This window comes from Arvicanthis niloticus, chromosome 3 (assembly GCF_011762505.2).
Source record: "Arvicanthis niloticus isolate mArvNil1 chromosome 3, mArvNil1.pat.X, whole genome shotgun sequence".
Classification (NCBI taxonomy): Eukaryota; Metazoa; Chordata; class Mammalia; order Rodentia; family Muridae; genus Arvicanthis; species Arvicanthis niloticus.
Genome location: NC_047660.1, coordinates 54,618,087 through 54,636,306, shown reverse-complemented (window position 1 = coordinate 54,636,306; position 18,220 = coordinate 54,618,087). Strand labels below are relative to the sequence as shown.

The 18,220-nt window shown below is 41.9% G+C and overlaps 1 protein-coding gene across 3 annotated transcripts in view; it reads left to right on the top strand.

Annotated features, from left to right (window-relative positions):
• Window positions 1-18,220, top strand: part of Kif13b (kinesin family member 13B) — a 146,889-nt gene that overhangs the window by 57,820 nt on the left and 70,849 nt on the right. For all 3 annotated transcript variants that reach the window (XR_013109314.1, XM_034497345.2, XM_034497344.2), the window contains exons 7-13: window positions 1,902-1,989; window positions 4,319-4,453; window positions 6,631-6,743; window positions 7,978-8,089; window positions 15,025-15,237; window positions 16,440-16,550; window positions 17,594-17,728. Coding sequence is in view for 2 of the 3 variants with exons in the window: in XM_034497345.2 (XP_034353236.1) it covers window positions 1,902-1,989; window positions 4,319-4,453; window positions 6,631-6,743; window positions 7,978-8,089; window positions 15,025-15,237; window positions 16,440-16,550; window positions 17,594-17,728 (907 nt within the window). In the remaining variant the exon portion in view is untranslated. The remainder of the gene's footprint in view (window positions 1-1,901; window positions 1,990-4,318; window positions 4,454-6,630; window positions 6,744-7,977; window positions 8,090-15,024; window positions 15,238-16,439; window positions 16,551-17,593; window positions 17,729-18,220) is intronic.

The following is an 18,220-nucleotide window of genomic DNA, read 5'->3' as shown; positions in this document are numbered from 1 at the left end:
TGGTCTCCATAGGTACACCTGTTCACATACATGCTTGCACATAAATGAACATGCACATATACCTACATACATACATATACACATTTTTTTAAAAAGGGAAAACTGAAAGGCTAAAAGCTAATAGCAGACTGTATCCTGCTGTAAGGACTGAGCAGCAATCCAGTTCTTTTGCTGTATCTGCTAGAGCTGAAATCACATAATATTACAGGATCACATGTCATCATCAGCATTCATGTGCCATTGTAAGTTGAACCCAGGATGCTAGAGATCTGAATCCATTAGAAACACTGGGCTGTGGTCCATATGCTGGAAGACAGAAAAGCTTTTAGGTGGCAGAGCCATGTCCTGGTTTCCCCAGGTGCTGAACTGTTTGTTTACTCATCCAGTACCTCTGCTCCATTCCTGTATGGTAGATGAAGTGGATATGGTTCCAGGTTCACTGTGACTCAGGCTATGTTCACCATCATTCCTTCCATTTTCCCTTGCTGTTTGTTATTTGTTACCTGTACTGTGTCTCCAAGCCCACCCCTACCTGTACTGTGTGTCTCCAGGCTCTGCAGCTGATACCTTGCAAGTCCTTGTTGGCACCTTAGTTCTGTTTCTACTCTGTTTCCCAAGTGTGTTCATTCTCTGAGTGACTCTTAGGTGCCAGGGATTGTAGTAGGAACTGTTGACCCCAAACCTATTATTAATACAAGGTATTCTTCTCTTCTAGAGCCCAAAGTCTATTAGGCAAATAAATTCTGATCCATGGTAAGGATGAACAGACTGAGACAAGACAGTAATGGGAACAGATTGTAAAAGAGCATGCGTGTTAGACTGAGATGCATGAACTTTGCTTTGTAGCACCAAAAACACCACCACAGAATTTTAAGCATTCTAACTCATTATTTATTTTGAAAAGAATCTCTTATATGGCCAATTGAACACATAGTAGAAAGTACAGATAATAAACAAAAAACTGTAATTACCTGGGATTTCACTATTAGTTAATATTCTTTTTAAAAATAATTTTGACAAATAGTACTTTCATTTATAGAGTGCATTGGGAGTATTTTGGGATATGTAGACACTATGAAATGGCTTCCTCTATCTATCTGTTACCTCAATTGTCATTTTTCTATTTTTATGGTGTGGTGTGAGCAAATGAGACCCACCCCCAGCAATTTTGAAATATGATTTACACGATGACTGCTATAGTTACCATCCTGTTTGTGGGTCTCAGGGTTTACCCCTCTTGACTGAAACTTGGTGTGCTTTAGCCGGTTCCTGGATAGGCATTCCTGGTATTTGTCTAGAATACTGAGGGTGCCACAGCTCCATGCTTGCTGGGAGCTTCTTTTAGAAACTAATGAACGTTTGCTTTTTGTTTTATTGAAACTTTTTGCATTTATTGAACCGATCATACTTCCCCCTTTCTTCCTCTAGTGTATCAGTGTGATAAAGTGTGCAGACCCCCTTGTTAGGACAACAGACAAGTCTCAGATAAGCTCTCTCTTGTGTCTATAAATCTCTCTGAGAGCCCTTTGTTGTCTTTGTGTCTTTGTTCACAGCTGAGCTAGGCCTGTGGTTTTTCTTTCTTGTGGAGTTAACACTTACAGAGCTTCTGTCTTGGGGTTGTTCTGTGATATGACAAGGAGATTGTTGGTATTCATTTGACTCTGCATTCTTTACGGTAGTAAATAGACTTCCCACACTTACCCTTTTGAGCGATGTGGTATTTTGCCACATTATCAAGCTTTTCTTCTCAGCAAGGATTTTAAAGTTAGGTTTAAATCTTTGCGCGATCCAGTGATCTGCTCTTCTGTATTAGGGGGTCTCTCTTGAAGTATGTATATGTTTCTGTGATGCACAGTTGATCCTTATAAAGTCTCTAATGGACTGTGTCTCTGTCATGACAGAAGCCGTCAAACGTTGAAAGTGAGAGAGCACAGTGTGTTGGGACCCTACGTGGATGGACTTTCTAAACTGGCTGTCACCAGCTACAAGGTAACAATATTTTGAATGTTTTGCCTACATGTATGTTGTGTCCTATCAGGTGTCTGATGTCCCTGAGGCCAGAAGAGGGCATCGGATCTCCTCCACCGGGGTTACAGACAGTTTTGTGAGCTGCTATGTAGGTGCTGGGAATTGGACTCAGGTTTTCTGGAGTCATCTCTCTGGCCCTGGGTTACATTTTTAAGATTAAATTTATAATACTACCATTTAATAACTCCCTTTTTACAAAAAAACCTTCAAAGTGATAATGGGGATTAGTCAGTAAATGTCAGCTACGTTCAATGAGGCCTGGTCTCATCTTCAGAACTAATCCAGAATGGGCTTGGGAAAGTTTTAGAAGATGTTTTGCCTGTGTTGATATTTTTGAAACTAATGATTTTGCTTTGAGAGTATTTATTGTGTTGAAATTTTTACTAATACCATTCTTTTTAATTTATTCAGCAAAACTAATTATATGACATGAAAATTTTCTATATGTCTTGTAGCTTTAACATTGCATTCAAGTGCATACATCATAAAAAATAATAGCATTTAAGTTTTGTTTCTGTATGGGATTATTACATGTTCTGTTATGCATCCTTAGTGTTTAGAAAGTACCTGGTTGGTGTATGGTGGGTATTTTCAGTATATGTATGAGTGATTGAATCTGAATAAGCAGTGATTTAAACAGTGTTTTTTTGTTAAGGAAGTCTGACATAGGCACTCTGAGGCTGGTGTCATGGCTCCAAGCTGTTGGGAGGGACTCAGGTCCTTCTCCACTCCACAGGGAGATGTTGTAATACATGTGTGTGTTCTGCTAATGTCTCTTAGAGTAGACATATGATGGCATGTCTACTTACATTAAGGAGGAGCACCCAGATGGTCTGCTTTACACTTGAGTTCATCATGTGCCCAGGCTGGGCTGCAGAGATCTGGGAACTACAGCCTCTTGGCTCTGCCACAGCAGACTTAGTGAAAGAAAGAGCTCCTTCACTGGAAAGAACACTGAGTGGTGGGAGGTAGCTGAGAGCACTTTCGCATACTCCATCTCTGACTCCTCACTTCACAAACCCCTGGAAAGGACTTTGCTGGGTGTTTGTATTTATTCATTTTTGTTTGTGGTGCCAGGGGTTAGACCCCGGGCCTCATGCATGCTAAGCAGTTGTACTGATCTTGGGCTCCATTCCCAGCCCAGGAGATGATAATTTGTGTTGTAATTAATGAAACTAAGCTCTGATTGCTTCAGTCACTGTTCAGAGCTTGTAGCTTTTGTGGGGTGAAGGAAAGACAGGGTCTCACTGTGTCACCCTGAATGACCTGGAATTGTTGTATAGACCAGACTGGCCTCAAACTCTTAGAGGTCAACTTGTTTTGCTTCCTGAGTGCTGGGATTAAAGGTATATGGTACCACATCTGTCCTCAGCTCATAGCATGAAGAAAAACTGAGCCAGCTGTGGTGGCGCAGCTGTCTCTTTGCAGTTTTTTAGGAGGCTGAGGCAGGAGGATGGACAGCTGAAGGCCTGCTTGGGCTGCAGAATGAGGTTAAGACTAGCCTGAGCAATATATTTAGGCCCTGTCTCAAAAATAGATAGATAGATAGATAGATAGATAGATAGATAGATAAGCTAGACATAGCTCAGTGGTAGAGCATGCGCGCGCGCGCACACACACACACACACACACACACACACATAGCATGTATGAGGCCCTGGGTTCAATTCCCAGAACTGCCTTCCTCCCTGCAAATTATAGCAGTTTTTATATTATTTCCAGCTTTGTTTTTTTTTTTTTTAAGTGGTAGTATTAAACATATACCTCATGTGTTTGGGGGAAGGGGTTAAACTCTTGGTTTTTTTTTTTTTTTTTTTTTGTATTTTATATAATTTGTTTTGGTAATAAGCTTGTATTGCTTTTACAATTAAATGCATTTATTATTATTATTTTTTTGGCTCTCATGTCACTCAAAAGTATTGTTCCTAATGCTGTGCATGGCACACCTGTGATACAGTACTGTGGAAGCAGAGCCAGGAAGATCACAAGATTGTGGCCAGCTTGGGCTACATAATGAATGTGAGGCTAGCCTGAGGTATCTTGTAAGATCCTATCTATGGGTTGAGGGAGTCTAGCTTCTAAACTTCTTTGTGTCAAAGCTGCCATGTGCTCCTGTGTGTGTCTGCAGTGAGTAAAGCTCTTTAGTTGGCCCTTGAAAATAGTACGGGCTCTTGTATTCTTGTGCAAAAACAAAATGTAGCCTGCAAAACTTGGGTGCTTGTGGTAGTGTGAGAAAGCAGCATCTTATTCACAAACAATGAGTAAGTGCCTGTGACCTGTCTCCACTTAGGACATTGAGTCTCTGATGTCTGAGGGCAACAAGTCTCGGACAGTTGCTGCAACCAACATGAATGAAGAAAGTAGCCGTTCCCATGCAGTCTTCAAAATCACCCTGACACATACTCTGTATGATGTGAAGTCTGGGGTGAGTAGCTTCTCAAATGACCATGGTTTAGTCTAACGGCTCCTCAACCTTCCTGATGCTGCAACCCTTTAGTACAGTCCTCATGTTGTGGTGACCCCCAACCATAAAGTTATTTTTGTTGCTACTTCATAACTGCAATTTTGCTGCTGCTAGGAATCATAATGTAAATATCTGATATGTGATCCTCAAAGGGGTTGTGACCCACAGGTTGAGAATAGCTGGTTTAGCCTATTCTCTTTGTTAGCTAAATTGAAGGCCTGATCCAGACTATCGGTCAGGTCTCAGGACAGAAGGTCCTGACAGGAACAGAAGCTGCTGTACTGTAGCTGTAGCACTGGTGGAACACCCCAAGAGGGTTAGAGTCACTCATAAAATCACAAGGGACACATATAGCTTTAATCAGGAATAAAGAAATTGCTTCTGCCAGTGAAGCTGCCTCTTAGCACCCGGAAGCTATAGAATGTTTTGGAAACCCTTAGATTTCATGACTTCCCTGATGGCAGAAAAAAGGCCAAGGAAGACACTTAACTTCTGCTTTCCAGTCTTTAACAAGAGGGTCTGAAGGAACTTTAGTCATACCCTGCGGCCTGGCTGCAAGGGAGTCTTGGACTAGGTGTAGTTCCCACCCTCTCCAGGAAGAGGACAGTGAGGCTGAATTACACAAGTTGCTGACCTGGTCCAGCCACAGCAGCTGTGCATTTTACACCCAGATGGCTGGTTTCAGTTGAGACATCTTTGCCGGTATCCCTGCTGCTAAACAGCCAGGAGGTCAAGGAGCAGCTTGCATTGGGGAAGAATGCCATAAAATTATTGACTGTGTAGAGTGCTCTTTGAGCGTTTGCTTGGAACCTTGTGAAACTGCTGAGGCTTCTGGCATGTTGAACGTCTTTGCTGGTAGCTCACATGCTCTCTCTCTCTTCATGTGAAGATTGATTTCCGATGTCTATCCCTCAGGACCTTAGTCTCAAATACGAGAGCAAAAGTAACCTGGTGAGGTGCTCCATCCTGGCAGGCTTTTCCTTTGCTGAAAAACATTTTTTTCCCTCCACGTTAAGATCAATGTTAAAAACAAAAAGTTCTCTGTGTTTGATTTCCTTTTTAGAGTAAAACAAAACAAAACAAATACCATACTAAAGGCTTTCTTTTCTTTTATTATTATTAAATTTATTTAATGTATGTGAGTACACTATAGTTCTCTTCATAAACACCAGAAAAGGTCACCAGATCCCATTACAGATGGTTGTGAGTCACCATGTAGTTGCTGGGAATTGAACTCAGGACCTCTGGAAGAGCAGCCAGTGCTCTTAATTGCTGAGCCAACTCTCCAGCTCTGACTTTTTTTTTTTTTTAAATCAGAAGTATTTTTGATTTGGGAAGCAAAATATCCCTTTGTAATGTTTATTTATGGAAATATATAAATGTACTTTTGCAGTTGTGAGAGCAGAACAACCCAGAGCCTTCTCCTTGTCAGATAAATATTCTGCCAAGAGCTATTTTCCCAGACAGATGATAACATAGATTTTAAAGGAAAGCTTCTACAGGTTGAATCTGTAGACTCTGACATTGCTTTCTTATAGTTCTGTTTTGCTGATGAAATAAAACCTAAAGCATGTCACATTTTTGATCTGGTGGAAGAAAACACCATTGTCAAAGACCATAGCTAATGTTAAAAAGTTAAGCTGATCATTTGAATAAGATGAAAATGTTTAGAAAATGGTTTTGACTTTATGAACAAATTTGTTACACAAAAGTCAGATTGTTTTGTTTTTAATATTAGCCAAGAATGTGAGTATTTTGTTTCAGGCTAATATTTATAAAATTTTAAGCACAGTTCAATCATTAAACTTTTGATCTTATAAGCACTTTTGTTTGGTAAAATCTGAAAATTTTGTTTGGTAAAAAACCTGAAAATTTTACCAATCTCTCTAAAATGTCCCATTTTATAGCATTTTTCCTGAGGTCATCAACTTCCTTGTTTGCTCACTACTGGGTTTTAGCAAATTGTGTAAGTTTTGTGTTAGATGATGGTTTCTGCAGTGTTTAGTACCAGCACAGAATAATTTTGCAGTAATGACAGATAGCTTTGGTAAAGGCCAGAGACAATAAGCCATTCGAGGAGTCAGCCTGTTGTCAGCATTCATTAGCCGTGTGCTAGCATGTGTTGATTTTCTCTGCAGACATCTGGAGAGAAAGTGGGCAAGCTGAGCTTAGTGGATTTAGCTGGCAGTGAACGAGCCACGAAAACTGGAGCTGCGGGCGACAGGCTGAAGGAGGGCAGCAACATCAACAAGTAAGTGTTCCAGAATCACATTCTTGAATCGCTTTATGGGGCTGATAGAAAAATAGGGGAACATCCGTGCTTATGGAGTAAGATTATTCTGGAACGATTGAGGCAATGATGCGTGAGCAGCTTGAACTTTTTTTCTAGTGTTTTCTATGGCCCAGGCTCATTTTCTCATCTGTAGAGTTGTTTGATGGGACTGGCAAGCACAGCCCTCAGTCAAGTCAGGGCTTCTCAACAATGGCTCTATTGACAGTAGGACTTAGATGACTCCTTTTCCTGTGGGTGGAGGATGTCATACATTATGGGATGTTTGATAGAACTCCTGGCGTCCACTCACTAAGTGATGTATCCACTGACTCTCTCTTGACCTCCAGTTATGACAACCCAGTCCCTTCCTTGTGACTTGCTGTTATCCATGGAGCAGAGTCATCCTCCACTGGCTCTTGACTGTGTGAATAGACACTGTGACAGTCACATTGGACTATCTCCTTTAGTCTGCTGTTGTATTTGTCAACATGTCAGAACCAAGACTTTATGAAGTAATGTTTCGTTTGCCAGCTCCATCACATATATAGTTTTCTCTCAGGCTAAATCACTACCTCTTCATGGGTTCAAGTCTTCTCTCTCCTCAGGGCTCCCACAGCTATGAGATGAGACATTAGCCAGCAGGTGGGAACTATGGAATACTTCTCCAACACTAGGGTGTGCAGATGTCAGCTTGTTAGCACTATTGCTCTAATCAGTATTTTATACCCTTCTTTACACCCTTCTTGAAGGTATCTGTTAGTTATATTAGTATCTTCACCCTAGTTTTCCAGGTCACATATTTTATCTGCAAAAATGAAAGATAAACAGTGCTAAGTTTTTTTTTTTGTTTTTGTTTTTTTTTTGTTTTTTTTTTTTTGAGACAGGGTTTCTCTGTGTAGCCCTGGCTGTCCTGGAACTCACTCTGTAGACCAGGCTGGCCTCGAACTCAGAAATCCGCCTGCCTCTGCCTCCCAAGTGCTGGGATTAAAGGCGTGCGCCACCACCACCTGGCCAGTGCTAAGTATTTTTATTGCTTCAAGTAACTCAGATGGACAGGAACCTTTAGGAGCTCGGTCTTCAGATCGGACAGTAAAGTGCTGACCACAGCACTTGTTACATGCAGCCAAGGGCACTTTGCTGCTGTCCATCCTTGCAACTAACGTGACATTTGATATGTTCTGGCTTAGGTAATTGTGGTTTTTGTTCCATGCAGGTCCCTCACAACCCTGGGTCTGGTTATCTCCGCCCTAGCTGATCAGGGTGCTGGCAAAAACAAAAATAAATTTGTTCCCTATCGGGACTCAGTTCTCACATGGCTGCTCAAGGTGAGTCATTTTCTTTGTCCTTTGTTAGTGTTTTAGTTAGTGACCTTATTGCTTCAACAAAACACCATGACCAAAAAGCACATTAGGGAGGAAAGGGTTTATTCAACTTATACTCCTATATTGCTGTTCATCAACAAAGGAAGTCAGGACAGCAACAGGACAGGAACCTGGAGACATGAGCTGATTCAGGGGCTTTATAGGGGTGCTGCTTAGTGGGTTGCTCCTCATGGCTTGCTCAGCCTACTTTCTTATAGAGCCCAGGACCACCAGCCCAAGGATGGCACTGTCCACAGTGGGATGGGCTCTCTCCCATTAAAAAATGCCTTAGAGCTGGATCTCAAGGAAGCATTTCCTCAACTGAGGCTCTTTTCTCTAATGACTTTAACTTGTGTCAAGTTGACACAAAACCAGCCAGTTTTTAGCATATTTTCAGTGGCAGAAAGGAAGAAAAAGAGTAGGTTAGTCTCTTCCAGGGACCTTTTCTCTATCTGTGTTCTGATGTATAGCTTTTTGGTGGTTTGAATAGTTTTTCAGTTTTCAGGAACAAGTCTCATTTTCTTATTAGTGTTTGGCATTCTTGTCCTCCAGAATATGCATGTTAAATGGTTGTTGAACACAGTTGTCCCTAGATATTGAGGTGGGGGCAGAAGGGCCAAGTGGTGAGGTGACAGTGTGGTCACTCACAGCCTGATGCCCTTTCTGAGCTGCTCTGTCCTGCTCACAGACACCTTTGATAGCTTGAGTTTACTTTCGTTCTCCCCCGGGGCCTTTGGTTTTTCTGCTTTGCAAAGCTCTAGCTAAGTGTAGAGTAGAAGCACAGCCATTTTTCCAGTATTACAAACAAGGAGCAGAAGTGTGAAAGGAAAGCCTCCATCAAGTGCCCCAAGGGAACACAGGAAATGGTGAGTCAAGAGCACGAAGGGTAGCTTACAGTTTTGTTGGTGATTTCACAATGGACAGGTCCCTGGGGTCTTCCTGAAGGTGGTGTGCAAATTGGACATCAGGCTGGGTATTAGAGTGCTTGTAGACTAGATGACAACTTTGTAAGGGTGTTATAGTGGAACAAAACCTTTTGCCTTTCTAATACTCTCCATGGTTCATTAGAAACAGAGAAGCAGGCACTGGAGAGGTGGTATGTGGTTAAGAAGAGCTCTGCTCTTCTAGAGGACCTGAGTTCAAACCCCAGAATCCATGTGGCTTAGCTCACAGTTGCCTATAATCCTAGCTCCAAGGGATTTGACACCCTCTTCTGGATCCTAAAGGTGCTAAACTCAGCTGCAGAAAACTATTCAGTGACACATACAATTAAAAACAAGGAAATAACTTTTTGTGCCTGGCATAGCTTCGTAATGGCTCATTTTCTCATTGGTAAAAATGTACTGTACTTACTATTTCTTACTATAGTGAAACAGGGGCCCTAGGGAGCTTAGTAAATGTTGGTTGTTACTGTTGACTGAGTCTTTGTGTTTAGAGATCAGCTTTGAAGTACTTTCAAAGAGAAGTACTTTCTCCTGACTATACACACTCAGAATTTTTCTCCCTGCACCCCCAACAGGGTTTCTCTGTGTAGCCCTGGCTGCCTTGGAACTCACTCTGTAAATCAGACTGGCCTCAAAGTCTTCAGGAAGAAAAATCTGATAACATTCTTCTCCCTTGGACTTCCAGAGAGGCATTTCCAGTCATGTGTGGACATTTCCTTGGTGTGCTTGATTTAAATTCAGAGTCTATATGGTCACTGTGACTTCACTTAAGATGCTGTCCATAAAGCTGAGCCTGTCACCCCTGTTGATGAATCAGCTTTCAGGCAGTCATGTCCATGCGTGGCTGGTTTGTGTTGGACTGCGCTCTTAGTAAAGATTCATTGAGGCTCTCCATTTGACTTTGCCTGGTTTTGATTGAAAGTAAGGGAAGATGTTCATAATATACAAAGAATGAACCAAAGATATAATGGCAGCTTCTTTGTGGTGATCCAGATTAAAAATAAGGCATGTTTGTTCAGTTTCTGTTATTAGTTTTTTTAAAGACTTATATTATCTGTTTTATATCATATTTAATGTTTGCACCAAGAGCCTAAGTAAAGGGATTTAAAAACTTTGTTCAGAGCTGTAATGTTTGCCCCTCCACCCCTGGTCAGTTCATGACTTCTTCTTTAACTCCTAGTCTACTCCCATCCACACCTGCTGATTGTCTTTCAGTGTTGGTGTGAGATTAACACAACCCCAGCATGATTTCCATTGTGTTCACAAAATGGATCACCTTTAAAGAGATCAATGTGTATATGGATGCACCAGAGGTCATGCTTGGTGTCATGTTTCTTGACTTTTGAGCTGGTGTCTCTCACTGGGATCCGGGGTTAGGAAGTTGGGCTGGGCTGAGTGGCCAGTGTGCTCCAGGGATCTGCCTAACTCCCCACTGCTGGGGTTACAGTCCTCTGCCACCACACCAGCTTTTTATATAGGTGCTGAGGGTCAAATTCAGGTCCCCATGCTTGGGAGTGAAGCACACTTGATGTTTATCACTGTCTGAATGTGGATCTCTTAACTCCAAGTGTGGTAATGAGTGCCCAGCTCCTACTTTGTGAGCTCTGACCCCCACTTTTATTCTTTGTTTCTTTGTTTTTGTTTTTGAGACAGTGTTTCTCTGTGTAGTTTGGCTGTTCTGGAACTGGCTCTGTAGACCAGGCTGGCTTTGAACTCACACCAATCTGCCTGCCTTTGCCTCCTGAGTGCTAGGATTAAAGGCTTGTATCACCACTGCCTGGCCTACTTTTATTCTTAATGTCAATTCTCTAGTGGACGTCATGCGGATCTCTCACTGAGCTGACAACCATCTCCCTTGGACCTTCTTTGTCCAATCTACTCTTCCATTTCTAAATTCACTGGAACTTTAAGTCTCTTCAGTAACTGTCCTCCTGGGCCTTAGAATCAAGGCCAAGTTCTTTAATGAATGGCTTACAAAGGCCCTTTCCAGCTGACCTCTCCTCCTGGCTGTCATCTGTGCTCTATGGCATTGTAGGTTCTAGGTAAGTGAAGATGGCTGTCATGTGTAAGAGCCTTATTCTTACTTGTCACTTCCTGCTCCTCTCTCTTATCTGCCAGTCTGGAGTGTCTTCTAGGTTCCTTCTGCTCATCGTGCTTCCAGACCCTGGGTTTAGCTCTTACACAGCATTGCCTCTCCCATTAGATGGCAAACCTCACAAGAGGGGAAGAGCACGTAATCCCAGCTCTGGTCTGAATTAGCACGCTGACCTTCGTTTGGTAAGTCTTTCAGCCTTTCTGAGTCTCAATTTCCTAGCAGTACAATGAAATAATTTGATTAGATGACTTCAGAGTTCTTTCAGCTTGAAAAGAAAAATTCTGACTTCTAAGATGAAATTTCTTCCCAGTGTCCATTTAATTTGCATTGCCACATTTGAAACAAAGCTTGTCTGATTTGCTTAATTAAAGAGTAAACAAGAAACTGTAAACTTTCTCTTGGATGCCTGCCCATTCTTTTGTTACATTTTCCTTTTTGTTCAAGACAATGTGAGCATATTGCTGCTCCATGGTCATTTGGTAAATCAGGCATGGGGTGTGCCCAGTTTCCTTTTCTCTGCCTAAGCATGCAGTGGCTGTGTGCTTTCACCCCTGGTAGTTATGGTTACAAATTCTGTTTGTCATTCATGTTTGCTGTGCCCATGGGTAGACTGTGCAGTAACCCTCAGGATGTGTGGCATCACTGGTAGGTGGAACCACAGTCCTTGAGACTTTCCTATCCCATCTGAATGTGCAATGGGGCTCCTCATGACAAACATGGAGCACTGACAATGTGAAATTAGTGTCTAGTAGTGAAAAGAGAATCAAGTAGTCTGGCTTACTTCTGAAAGTCCAGAATGGTTACATCTCTTGCCTGTCTATACATAACAGCATATTTTCTTCACTATGTGTTTTTTTTTTAAACTAAATTTTCAGTAATGGATGAGTAAGCATACATATATATTGTCTTTGATTGTATTGAGCTATTGATACCTTGTGAATTATTTTGTTTCAAATGTCAAGATAGAATAATTTGAAGTGGTGTCAGGTGATCTGACTCAGCCTTCAGGCCTGAAGTTGTGGTTGCCAAGAACTTGTTGTGGGTGTCTGTGTGGGAAGGGCGGTCTGTTTGAAATTGAAGGTGGAAAACCCTGGAATGCAGTGATGCTCAGTTTGCTAGTTCTAGATTGTTAGGCATGTTGTTGATGGGTTGGTTTGCTTGTTTTTGTGTTTTGCTTTTTAGAACAACCCTGCTTTCTTCTCTAATAGAGTGAGGTTACTAATAGTTGAATTCACAAAAGGCAGAGAAATGTATAAAACTACAAAATTCTCTAAAAATGTATATGTATTAAAATTGGAAAAACTATATTTTTAAAATCAAGAGTTTTCTAAGGTGAATATTGGACAAATCTAAGCCAGCTTTCTTGTGATGTAGTGAATATCTCTCTGAATTTTGAGAATCTGTTGTTCATTGAGATTGCATTTCTGAAAGGGGATATTGAGTCTTTATGTGTTCATGTACATGGGTCTGTGTATATGTGTGTGTGCGTGTGGAAGCAGAGGACAGCCTTAAGTGTTGTTCTTCAGGCTCTGTACACCTTTCAAATATAATTCTAGAAGTTTTATTTGTATGTATGTAATGTTCACCTGTGTGAGTTTATATGTACCATGAGCATGTAAGAGCCAGCAAAGGGCATGAGAACTCCCTGAAACTGGAGTTGTAAACCATCTTGTGAAAATGAACTTAGGTCTGCTGTGAGAGCAATAAATACTCTGAACTGCCGAGCAATCTCTCTAGGCCCTTAACTGTTTTTTGGAGACAGTCTCTCGCTAGCTTGGAGCTCATCTAGTAGGTCAGGCTTGCCAGCAAGTTCTGGGGATCTAGCTGCCTTTCTCCATGGGCCCGGCACTGGGATTGCAGGTATATATATACTATCATGTTTAGTTTTTTACATGTGTTTGGAGCACTGAATTCAAGTTCCTGCATTTGCAAAGAAAGTACTTTTGTGGTTAAACTTTCTCTCAGCTCTGAATATTTCTTATGTGTGTGTATGTAGTATGTGTGCACACGTGCGTAATTGGGAACACGTATATATGGGTATGCATGCACTTTAGTGGACCAAGGTTGGTGTTGGGTTTTTTCCTTTATTACTCTCCACTTTATACACTGGGACAGGGTCTCTCATGTGAACCCAGATGTTACTGATTTAGCTTGTCTACCTATTTTTCTTCAGGGACTCCTGGCTTTTTGTCCCATGCTCTGGAACTATAGGTAGGCTGCTGTCCACTTGGCTTTTACATGAGTGCTGGAAATCTATTCTGATCCCAGTGCTTGTATGGCACATGCTTTTCCAACTGAGCCATCCCCCCCAGTTCTGACTCTCTATATAGTTTAGTTTTTTTTTTTTTTTTTTTTTTTAATAAGGCTCCCAAGCCTTGCATGGTATAGTAATGCCTGCAGTTATCTACTGACCTTACTCCACAGGCAGTCTTAGGTGCTTGGAGTTAGGGCCCTATGAGCTGTAGTTTAAGTATAAGCCAAGGCTGTAATCATCTGGAGCCTGAATCAGGAGTGAGAGTGTTGCTCACTTCCATGATGATAGACAGAACTCAAGGACCTGCTTCCATTTTCACAAGAATCTCTTCATAGGGTCACCTTGATGATCCTCCCAAGAGCAAGAGGGAGAACTCTCGACAGAGAGCATCACCTGCTTTTAATTTTATATCAGAAGTGACATGCCATCACCTCTCTCACCTTTGCTGTATTGCCAGTTAGAGGCCAGTCTATAAATGCTGACCACCCAAGGGAAGAAGCAGTACTAGTTAGGACTTAGGTGGCCGTGATGGCTGAGGGACTGCTGATACAGAGTGACCTTCAGCATCTTTTGCATGGTCAGTGGAGTGGGAGTTGATTTGATGATTTTAATTTTTTTTGAGGGTTTCCAAGAACCAGCCTCAGCTTGGAGAGGGGTTCTGAGGGAAGGGACCAGCAGAGATACATATATCTTGAGAAAAATATCTCTTTTTCTTGAGATATATGTAACCTGAGCATGTGTGTTCCACAAGTGTGCAGTTACTGGACCTGCAGATGAATAGCTTCCTTAGTACCTTTGGGTGAGCTTTGGAAGCCATTGTGTAGAGCATGTGTTAGTTTCTAGAATGCTAGCAGAGGAAAGACAGTGGACTTCTCAGATTTTGGTATAGAGGGCTCTAATCCCTTAGGTGAGCCTCCTTGGGCTGGGAGTGTGGCTCAGTGGCACAGTACTTGCTTTGCTGGGCGTGGGAGCCCTGGGTTCCATCCTTAACACTACTGAATTCCCCAAAGGAGCTGACACTTTGAGTATCCAGTTCCTCTGAGGTGAGCAAGCCATTGAAGTCTTTTCATTCTGAGCAAAACTGCTCAGAATTGTATCACATTGCCTATTAAATGGGATATACTATCTTTGGATTAATTTTTACTTAAAAAATGAATGTAATCTGTTGGGTTTTCCTAGTCTTTCTTGGAAAAATAATCGAAGGATTTGTGGTTGTTTGGGGTTCTTTTTGTTTGTTAAGAAAAGTAATTAGAGCTGGGCATAGAGGTGCTTTTAGTTCCAGTGCTCGGGAAGCAGAGGCTGGCAGATCTCTGAGACTGATGCCAACATGGTCTATAGAGAGAGTTCCCAGACAGCAGGGAATACACAGAGAAACCCTGTCTCAAACCCTGACCCCTTCCACCACCACCACCCCCCAAAAAAGAAAAAAAGTAATTGGCAGACAATAGACAGTTCAGGGTTGAGCCTCATGAGGGTCTGCATGTGAGCCTCTATTTTGTCTTTACATGTGTTTGGTCTTGGGCTGTTTTATTCTTTCGGATTTTAGCTTTTTTATGTGATGTCTTCTTCCAACTTAAAAGACTCCTCACTGTTTTCTTCCTGGTAGGACAGTCTGGGAGGTAATAGCAAGACTGCCATGGTGGCCACTGTGAGCCCAGCTGCTGATAACTACGATGAAACCCTGTCGACCCTGAGGTATGCAGATCGAGCTAAGCACATCGTTAACCATGCTGTGGTGAACGAGGATCCTAACGCTCGGATTATCCGAGATCTCCGGGAAGAGGTGGAGAAGCTCCGTGAGCAGCTGACCAAGGCAGAGGTAGGAGGCATAGCTGGACAGGCCTTGTCCCTGAGGCCCATCTTGTCAAGCTGCTGTGTGAAGTTTCTTCCCCAATTCTGTTCTTTTCTTGAGCAGTACTTTGTAGGAACATTTTTTAAATGGCTGTTGAAAAGGATTGCATAGGAGAGAATGAATGGAGTAGGAAAAATTTTTCTTCCCCTTTTTATCCAGAAGGCTGACAGATGAGAATATGAAGGGAGAAAGAGAAACAGTAGGGACAAAATATGTGATTTAATTTTGTGCAGAAACTGACTGTGCTCTCAGTCATGGGAAGGGAGTTGGATTTCCCCCCTCATTTGTTAGCCTTCAGTCAGAACAGAAGGCATCCCTCCTTTGTAACTCACCCTTCCTGTTGTGGGTGTGTTATGTTTGTAGAGCAACACTGTAAATTCAGGACAAAGTAGAGAAGTTGCCAGAGTCTTGCAGTGTTCATTCTGTAGCAGGAGAACTTAGGTTCTGTAACAAGGTTTGGTGACCACAGTGTAAGCATGAAGTGTCATGCTCAGGGCTCCTGCTGTGGTTAGTGTTTCTGTCCTAGGGCCGTGTCTGTGGAGCTGGTACCATAGCCCTTTCCTGTCCCATTACTCATTATGGTAGAAGGGCAAGAAGCTTTGACATGGTCACAGCAGTTACTGTAATCATGTTTCAGTTTTTTTTTTTTTATTGAATTTTATCCTGATTTTACAGTTTGTTAAGAATCTTGGGGCTGAGGTTTTTGTATTTCCTTTATTTATGTCACCATCTGGTTGTTTCTCTGTCTTAAGACCAAGTATTAACACTGTCCAGTTTGCAACATGCTCACATCTAACTTACATAGCTTTGAGTAAATTCTTGAAATCAATATTAGGAAAAGATTGAGATGAAGCATGCTTTTGAGTCTAAGTGTCCAACCTATTGAAATTAAAATCATTAGTTCTCTATAAATAGCTTGGAATATCTAGCTCCTTGTAGCGAAATCCTCACAGTAGGTTGATGGGAAGTTGTCCTTCTGAATGTGCCATAGTTGACTCAGTAGGTCTGTAGTCCTGTAGCACAGGTGCTGTGGACCTTGAGGACCACTACTTTGCTGTAGGTAGGTGGAGCACTTAGTAGCAGGTGACACCCTCTGTTCTTTCACAGCCAGCTGATTGTTCTTTTCTGGCACTGAGCAGTTATTTCATGAGGTAACATTTTGTTTTTAGGCAATGAAATCTCCAGAGCTGAAAGATCGTCTGGAAGAATCCGAGAAACTCATACAGGAAATGACTGTGACCTGGGAGGAGAAACTAAGGAAAACTGAAGAGATTGCCCAGGTTTGTGTTTGGGGTATTTGGCTGTAGGACTTGGGTGGTGGTGGGTCTGTAGATCCCCTAGGGCTGCACTTAAGACAGTCAGTCTGGAGGTAAGAGTTCATAGCTTTAGTAGCTTGTTTCTGGTAGGAGAAATGATTAGTTTTGTGTAGATTGAACTTGAGACCCCATGCATGCTAAGCAAGCACCCCACTACTGAGCTATGTATTTTTATTACGAATTCATACATGCGTACAATGTGTTTTGATCATGGGTATTTCCCACTCCTTTCCCCTAACTCTGTTGTTCACATACTGGTAGATGTGTGAGCATTCACTGGGGCATAGTGACCTAACAGTCACCATACCCTTTCAGAAAACGTACTTTCCTTCCCTCAGCAGCCATCAGCTGCCACTAATTTAGGATAGGGACTCCTGAGCCCGTATAGCCTCCATTCTGGAATGTTGACTGGCTTAGTCTTGTATGGAGTCAACCATTGCTCCAGTGAATTCAGGACTACAGTGGTTCTGCCATGACAAGGACACTGTTTCTCCTTACTTCTTCCCACCCGCTGGCTCTTACAATCTTTCTGTCTCTTATTCTGTGATGGACCCTGACCCTTGTGGGAGGGGTTGGATACAGATGTCTGTTTTTGCCAAGCCCTGATTTTTAACTTCTAAATTTATTTTTATGTTTTAAATTTACACTGTTCTGGACCTGGTCAGTGACTCTGATGTCTGTGACATGAGAGGAGGCATTAAATTCTGAGTAACTCATGGTGGCACAGGCAGGAAAGTGAGTGTGATAAGATGTGAATGAGAAGACGGGGCAGCTTGAAGGGCTTGTGAGCTTTAAAGAGGTGTTCTGACCGTCACTCTAGTAAACTGGAACTGTTTTACACATTTTGGAAAGAAGAGAAAAATATGATCATCTTTACATTTCTCAAGAATGCTTTATTTGCAGGTAACATTGAAGGATAAAGAGATGGGATAGTCTTCTGGTGCTGTCAGATCCTCTGTGTCTTGCTGCCTCTGCCAGGAATCACCACTTCTCTGGTGTGTTTGCAGGAGCGGCAGAAGCAGCTTGAGAGCCTTGGCATATCTCTTCAGACTTCTGGAATCAAAGTTGGGGATGACAAGTGCTTCCTGGTTAACTTGAATGCTGACCCAGCTCTGAATGAACTCCTGGTGTACTACTTAAAGGTGAATGTACTGCCTTCACAGAGCTGGAGCACTCTGAGATATGGGGAACCATGGTCCTTACAATTGGCTTTTATTTCATCAATTGGAGAGAAGAGCACTCTTGGCTTTTGGGGATCAGTTATTGTTGTCTGGCTTTGAGTGATGTCATTGAACTACTTATATATAAATAATATTCTGATATTATTTCCAGCAAGTTAAATAATGTATCCACCATTATTTAACATAATATATAGGAAATACTTTCTTAAACATAAGTGGAAATAGTTAAGGTTCTTACTTAATGACACTTGATAAGAGATTGGTGTTTCCAATATTTTTTAGGAAAAATTTAACAGTTAAAATATCAACCTATTACAAAAACAAAAAGGAGAGCTGATCACCTAGACATTGGGAGGATTAGAGTATGAAACAGAAAGCAAAACATAGTTCACATTGAAATCTGAAAACCCCAGAAGACTGAAGAACTAACCAGGAAAGACCTTGAACCTGACC